This window comes from Crocodylus siamensis, chromosome 1 (genome assembly GCF_052110815.1).
Source record: "Crocodylus siamensis isolate JL-2025a chromosome 1, ASM5211081v1, whole genome shotgun sequence".
Classification (NCBI taxonomy): domain Eukaryota; kingdom Metazoa; phylum Chordata; order Crocodylia; family Crocodylidae; genus Crocodylus; species Crocodylus siamensis.
The window spans coordinates 364,445,240-364,453,324 of record NC_143395.1 but is presented as its reverse complement, the minus strand read 5'-3'; the positions used below and the strand labels follow the sequence as shown (position 1 = coordinate 364,453,324).

The following is an 8,085-nucleotide window of genomic DNA, read 5'->3' as shown; positions in this document are numbered from 1 at the left end:
ATGTGTAGATGCACCCACTGAATACCAGCATGGTAACATGGAAACGTTATGGCCCAAAATCACCCTCATTGTAACCTAATTGATTTCATAGGATGAATTTGGGCTAAATTTTGATTCATCTAGGTTTTATTATCTAGGATCTAGTGAAACACCAAAAAAGCATTCTGTCCACCTGTCTTTTTTACTGAGTCTGCATTTATATATTTATACTCTTTGTACACTGTTTGTACAGAATCTGTCAGTCACAAACATTTCTTAAAAGCCTTCTGAGAAAACTTGTCAGTGAGTGATCTCTGAGATAAACAGAGATAAATTCATATGGAAATAGAAATGAATAACCGAACCATTTAGAACAGAACACACTTTAAGGAGGGTATGATAATTGCACATAGGAAGTCATCACAAGTATGCCAATATATGAAGCTATCTTCTAGTACCACATGACCTAAAAGATATCATATATCGTAAGTGCATTATCACATCACCAGTTTCTATGCTGTAACTCAAATCCATCTCTATAAAATATCCGAGACATAGCAGCAGTCTGAGACATGAAGCTTCTGTAACAAGATGATGAGCAGGCATTAAAGAGGAAAGGAAGTCTGTGTAATCTAAATATGCTCCTTTGAGTTTGAATGTAATGAAGTCCTCGACCATACAAAGGTCCATTGCAGTAGTCGCAGAGGGTAAAGCTAAAATGGAGAAAAAATAAGTCAACTAACATTGCATAACCCTGATCTACCCACTACCTGCTAGTTCAATCTCTGCACTGAAAATAAGAGCTAAAGGATCCTACCCTGTAATGTTCAGATTCTGCCCCACACCACCTAGATCCTGCCCTGTGGGCTCAAATTGGACCCTGCACTGCCTGGGCCCTGCACACCCATTCTAATACACAGGGTCATGCTATGCAGCCTGGAAAGCTTCCAATGAGTCTAGAAATTCAGCAGCAGGGGAGCAGCAATTAATGTTGCTACTGTTCCCCGATGCCATATTTTCAGAGCCCTGCGGGTTGGATGACATAGCTCTGTGGGCCATATGTGGCGTGTGGGTTGGGAGTTGAACATCCTGTTCTCACAATTCATGGCATGCAGTTCAAACAGTAAAGATCTATATAGGTAGCTTCAGGATAAAGCTACCTGAGATGGGAATGTCTGAGATGGGTAACAAATTACAAGCAAAGATAAAGTATGAAAGTATGATAGAGCAAGTATGAACTACCATGCCTGAAGATTTCCTTCTGACATCCCCAAATAATTGATTAGGTCCCGCATGCATCTTTCCTGTACATCACAGATTCCCATGTAATGCACCGTGGTGGAGGAATCCTATATCACTTACTTGCCCAATATGTTTTGAATATCCTTTGGGATTTCCTTATATCTTTGCCCTAGATTGTTTTTGGAGAAGGAAAATGCAGCCAAATCAGTAAGTCTCTGTGGCTGGTTTTGGCAGTTTTCATTCCATAAGAAAGGATGGATGAAGTTATTTTCTACTTTAAGGCTTTTCAGAGGAAGCTTCAAGACTCCACCAGGCAAAACACACAGCTGATTCCCTTCAACATCTAGATATTCAAGTGCTCTGTAATTTTGAGGACAACCATACATTAACAGATTATTTGTGCAGATGGCTATCATGTCCATAATGTATATACATTTTTATCCAACCTGAAACAATATAGCAAGTATGCTTGTATGTATAAAGGGCTAAGTATTTTTAATTGCATTTTACATGTAAGATGTACAAATAAATATAATTATTTTCCTAAGTATATTTAACACCTTGTGCAGCCAGAAATAAGGGTGCATCTAACTGAACTTCTGAGATGGGTAATGAATTACATGCATAAAACATTAGAATTTTTAAAAGTTTAAGGGAAAGTGTGAATGTTCTTAATGCCACATTTTGCTTATCATATAAATACATTTCTATCTCTGTCCTCCTTCTCCTCATAAATGTCCTTCCATAGATATTCTCTCAAAAAACGTACAGCTTTTTGAACAAAAATGAAGAGTTGTATTATCCCTTCTGAGGGAACTATTTTTCTTTCATGGCTTCTACTGGATGGGTACCTTGAACCCACTCCTCATCCCATCTTCCCCATGCAGAATTCATGGCAAGAAGTATGCATGATTTGAGGGCACATAATTACTACGACTGCACATTAGGCAAGCATACATGCATGCAGTCATAATTAGCAAATTATCACAAATTGCGTGCAGCTACCTAATTTTTCAACAAAGCTGAAGAATTTGTGAATATCAGGTGTGCATATGGCTATACAGTTTATGCATATAACATTTTTAAAATCAAGTCCTAAACACCAAATAGGAGGTCAGCTTTTCAACTATGGTATACAGGGATAAATGCAAAGTATGGACGTTGGTGAAGTTACATCAAGTTTACAATAATATAACAAAGATCATGATCTGCCTCACAGTATTGTAACGTATAGGTCTGATTCCAATTCATACTATTTATATACCTGAGATTCTTGATTTCACTGGGGATAACACTGATATCATTGTAGGCAACATCCAGATACCAAAGATATGGTAATGAAAACAGCCTAAAGAAGAGAAAGCATTGTACAAGCATAAAAGGTATTTAAATATATAGGCCATTTTTTATATCTACCAATAAAATACAAGATATATCTAACCCATTAAGAGTGCTTATTGCCATAAGTTTCAGATAACTGATTTACTTACAAGCTTCTTAAGCCCTTTCAAGATCAGACATTTCTTAGGCTCATGATTGTGAAAAATAAGTGGAAAATAGAAAATACTCCACTCAGATGCAGAGGAGGCAAACATTTGGAAATGCTCCATGCATAGCAGCTAACATAGTGCTGATAATATTTAGATTCTGAATGAGATAACTGCATTATTAATTTGTTCTGAACACGGGCTTTTATTCCCCTTCTGGGCTGGATTCTATTTAGGTGGATGAGAAAGAGAGAAGTAAAATGTGGAGGACTGCTATGTTAGAGTCTAGAAGCACACTCTGCAGAAGATGCCGGCCCATATACTGTGGAAAACCTACACAGGTATCACCAGAGTGAAGCTAGAAAAAGGTTTAGAATAAGGCTAAAGACACACAATAACGGAACTGATAGGGGTTTGAAGATGAGAGGTATAGCGTTTGAACAGGGTTTTCCTGTGTAAAGACTTTTGTATGTTTTAGACAGTTCAATCTCTTATCCATGTCACACAATGAATATAATGAGCCCAAACAATGATTCTGTAAAGCAACACTCTGAAAATATGATTCCTCAGTAGTATTTATTACATGATAACATTGAAGTGATGAGCAAGGTCAGGACTCTTGTGTTAGGAACTGTGCAAACCACATAATAAAAGATAATCCCTACCATGAAAAGCTTAACTAGACAGAAGGGATAAAATGTGGAGGAAATGGGTTACATACAACAAAGAAAAACAAAGCAACTAGGGAGATTCTAAGAATAGCAGTTCAGGAAAGCATGGAAGGGAAAGGAATAAAAACAAAGGGAACTTCTGGAGTGAGATGAATAGAAAGGGTAAACATGAGTAGTATAGATGGCTGGGAGTGTACGGTGAGCCTTCATAGCATAGAATCTATGCTATAGATGGTCCACAGCTTTTTATGCAATAACATAAGTAGAAAAGCATTGTGTAAATTTCACCGAACACAGATTAGTATTTAGTAAATGCATTAATACAATTGCCTCTCTCCCTGTTAGGCAATTATATTGCTTTAGGACAGAAGCAGTATAACCATTAATTTTAATGCCCACTAAAATGCATGTAATTTGTGTTCTATCAGCATTACCTTAATGAGTTTCCACTTCATATATCAGTCAGCAAAGAAAACTGTCATAAAGTGCGTTGTTCTTGTAGTTAAAACAGAAGACAGGGATTCATGGAAGCTGGGCTCAACTCTTGGCTTTACAGTCACTTGAACAAGTCCCACCAGCTCTCTGCATCTTTCTTTTTTGCATCCCTGAAACTGGGAATAGCACACCATCCTTTTCCCATCAGCTGTCTATGGCTTCCATTTAGATTATCAGTCCTCTGCGGTTTCTGACTACGTGTTCATACAGCTCTTAGCATCAAGGGACTCACTGATTTTAGTTGAGCCACTGGATAGTACTGTAATACCAGAAAAGCTAGCAAGGGGCAGACAGTGCAATGATTGTCTGATGGTATCAAGACCAAAGGCTCCTCTGGAAAATTAAACAACAATGCATAGTCAAAGTCACTACTTCCTTTTCAGCCACTGCCAATTATAGGGGAAGTACTTATGCACGTGTGTGTGTGTGTGTGTGTGTGTGTGTCACAAGTATGTAAACATATAATACTAGAAAGCTTGTTAGGTGTCATCTACAAAGCTGATATGAGAATCGATGAACAACTACAGCATAAGTCACAACTGAAACTGAACCTGTTTGAGCTCAGAAAGTTCATAATCTAGACTATTCATTAATACTGAATACCTTACCCAGTGGGAAGGACAGATAGCAAATTAAAGGAAATGATAAATTTCCTAAGTGTCCTGAGTTTGTGAATATCATCTGGGATTTCTTTGATGGGGTTGTTTCGGACCTTCAGGACTTGTAATTTTTGAAGATTATACACCTTGGAGAAAAAAAAGAGAATAGAAAAAACAATTGTCACAAAGCAAAGATGATAAATGCTTTTAAATTTTTAGGCAATGCTGGAAAAATAGGGAAAACTGTTTTGATATATTAAGAATTTTGAATGTAATGTACAGATGCAGCCTGATGAAGGGTGTTTGTGCCTAAAAGCTTGGAATTAAAGAAATTTTTTTTACAAAAACCTGGTTGGTTTAATAAAAGATATCACCTCTACCATGCATGCTGACTGGCAAGAGGTGCGATAATGAAGATTGCATAGAATCAATGAGTCAGAAGGGACCTAGGTCTCTTCTTAGGTTTTCACAGATCATAGAGTCTGACCCCCTGCCATGGGCAGGAAGGAGCACTGGGGGTGGGAGGGGTCATAAGACCCCAGCCAGGTGCCTGTCCAGTCTCCTCTTGAAGATTTCCAGGGAAGGTGAGAGCACCACCTCTCTGGGAAGCCTATTCCAGGCTCTGGCCACCCTGGAATGAGCACCCAAACGAGCAGACAACCAGACATCTCAGGGCAGCTCTTTCCTGCAGGAGCTCCTTCCTCTAGCAGCTGCCAGAGAACTAACCTCAGCCAGCCCCAACTCTGGGGCTTATATATGCCCAGGGCCCTGCCTCCTTTTGGTCAGCTGACTGTGTGCAGGTGCCAGCTTGTTCCCTCATTAGCTGCTGCCCGGGCAACCTGCATTGTGGAGCTCTGCTTAGCCTGCAGGGCTCTTTGGCTATGCTGCTTCTGCCCTTAAAGGAGCAGGCAAGTCTTAGTGCCCTGCAATACAGTGAATGAGGCAGGACCCCTTTCGAAAAGGATGTATACTGTGCTCATACAATTAAAGACTGTATCATAACGTACCACACCAAAAGGCTCAGATTAAGGTTGGTAAAGTCAACATGTAAGTGTTGACTTTGCAACCTTAATAATGAATAACGTTCGTAATAATGTTTGTGAGTATAATAATATATAGATAGAAATATCAACACATCAACTGCTTCTGTATAAATGCTAATACATTTAAATCAGGAGTATCTCCCAAATAAAGCCAACCGCCTAAAACAGAATCAGAATGAAAGAGAAATAGAGGTGTTTCCAAATCTTGTTGGCATCTTTCCCAACTCATATTTATTCTCGCTATCGCTCAAATAAGCACCAAAGAAATTACATTTTTCTAAAACCTATGCTACCTGATTTCACAGTAAGTCATTCCTGCTTGAAAATGACTTTTAATGTTTACTTTAGTTTTAAACTCAAGAAAATCAAGTTTACATAATTTTACTCTTCATAATGATGTGGAAAATAACTGGCAGGTACTCACCTCTCTAGGAAAGAATTGTAAATTATTGAATGACAAGTTGAGATACACCAGAGTATTGACTAAAGGTGTCAGGTCTGGAAGATGAAACAGAAAATAGGCCTAGAAGACATATGCAGAAGAAAAAAAATGTATTAGCTGCATAAAAGCAACATGATTAAAGAAGTCCTAACAACCTTAAGAAAAGACTCCACCCTGACTTAATTATTTTTTAAATGACAAAATCTTTTAAATTAAGAGATTCCAGCAACATGACTTGATCGGTGAAGTCAATTCATATGCATCAAAGATCTGCTTAACTGGAAGAGATTTTGGCAACGCAAATCTCTGTCCAACTCGAGTCTCACCTCAACATTCACTGGCTCTTCCTTCCCTCAGCACCAAATTCAAACAACTTCTTCCCACTGTCGAGGAGCTGCATGTTCTACTTACTTCTCCACTGTTATTTTACTTATTCTTCTATAAAAGCTCTTCTAGATTCCTTTCTATGATCTTCTTCAGGTGCATGAGACATACTTTTAGGGTTTTTCTAGCTAAATAGCCCTGGTTCTGGGATTTACATATGCTGTTGTAAGCTGCAAGCCAAAAAATGACATATTCCTAAAAAAGCAAACCTCTGTGTAATTTTTCTTCCTTCAGTTTAATCCTTTGCTTTCAAACAAAACCCAGGACAGTATATACAAAAAACTATGATAAGAAAACAATAGGGGTTTATTATTCTGACTCAACTCAGGAAATAACAAGTGATGGCTTTGCATATACAGCCTTAATTTATACCCTTGTGCATAAGCATTTTAATGTAGGATTTGATTAAATGTCTTGTATTATAAACATAAATTACATGTTTTAATACAGTATCTATTTTCTTGTAAATCAGAGTCTAGGAGTCATTTTTATTACAGGCCATGTTCACATAACTCTTATGTTTGATCTATAGTATATGTTAACTAAAAATACTGTCAGTGAGAACAGAAACCCAAACCCAAAGTGCATATTTTTCATTCACCTCCAGATGTTCTTATGGGCAACTGTGATGCATGAAAAGGGCAAATGCCAGTAAGTACATGCCTCAAAGCATTCCTGCCAGTCTGGGCAGATGGAGACCCCCCTATCAACTTTCCTGCTGGACCCATATCCTTCTTATACAATGCTACCATAAAATGCAAGATGCATGCAAAGGTCCTGATTTTGGTATTCTGTTTATGCTGGTATAATACAACTCACTTCAGTGGGACATATATTAATTTACATAAGGGAAAATGAAACAAGAACTAGGTATTCTCTTAAGGCTAGGGATGGACATTCAAAAAGCCTGAGCTTGAATTGATTCAATCTTTGCAGGTTAGTCTAACCTGCAAAGCGTGAACTGATTTAGAGGTGGATAGACATTCCCCTTTTCATTCCAGAAATGCAGGCACATGCCCACAGTGGCGCAGGTTAGAAGCCGGGGGGCACTACAGCAGCCCTCCCTTCCCTTCCAAGATGCTGAGCTGAGGGCAGCCATGGCCAGGCCCCAGCAGGATGCTCTGATTGGGGGGGGGGGTCCCCCTGCTGTTGATAATGGAGCACTTAGTCACACAGCGGGGAGTTACACAGGGAGTGGTTAGCATTTATCAGGCCATCAAACAAAACAAATCCTCTCTCATTAGTTTAAGGTCTTCTTAAACAACTAAACAACTTTTCGCAAGGAAGGAACAGAGGGACATTACCAGCTACCTGTTGATTACCACCAAAAAGCCCTAAGCCGACACTGTCCTGTCTGTGTTTGTCCCATCTCCCACAGCACAGACTGTAGCCAGCATGTGGTATGCTAGCTAATGCTGAGAAGTGTCTGTGTAAAGCAGATGGGAAGGGGAATCCCTGCGTGAGCAAGGAGTGGAGGTGAGGAGGGGAGGGGATGAGCAGGAGGAAGCCAGCAAGATGCCATTTTACCTGCAGCCTCTGCCAGAGCTCCAGCCAGGGAGCAGAGGGTCGGGGCCAGCCCTGCTGGACTGGAGCAGAGAGCAAAGCCCTGCCTAGAGTTGCAAAGCATCTGGAGTGCTGGGGGACTATGGTTTATCTTAAACTAGGAAGAGGTCTGGGACAGACATTGCATAAACCAGTTTGACCAAAATCAGTTAAGTCTGATACTACATTCAACTAGGTTTA

The 8,085-nt window shown here is 39.4% G+C and overlaps 1 protein-coding gene across 1 annotated transcript in view; it reads right to left on the bottom strand.

Moving 5' to 3' along the window:
- Window positions 1–225: 225 nt before the first annotated feature.
- LRRC63 (leucine rich repeat containing 63) overlaps window positions 226–8,085 on the bottom strand; it is a 33,671-nt gene continuing 25,811 nt past the window's right edge. The window contains exons 6-10 of the mRNA XM_090031718.1: window positions 5,941–6,039; window positions 4,483–4,619; window positions 2,486–2,569; window positions 1,342–1,581; window positions 226–692 (exon numbers count right to left, since the gene is read on the bottom strand). Coding sequence (XP_089887844.1) covers window positions 482–692; window positions 1,342–1,581; window positions 2,486–2,569; window positions 4,483–4,619; window positions 5,941–6,039 — 771 coding nt within the window. The 3' untranslated portion in view covers window positions 226–481. The remainder of the gene's footprint in view (window positions 693–1,341; window positions 1,582–2,485; window positions 2,570–4,482; window positions 4,620–5,940; window positions 6,040–8,085) is intronic.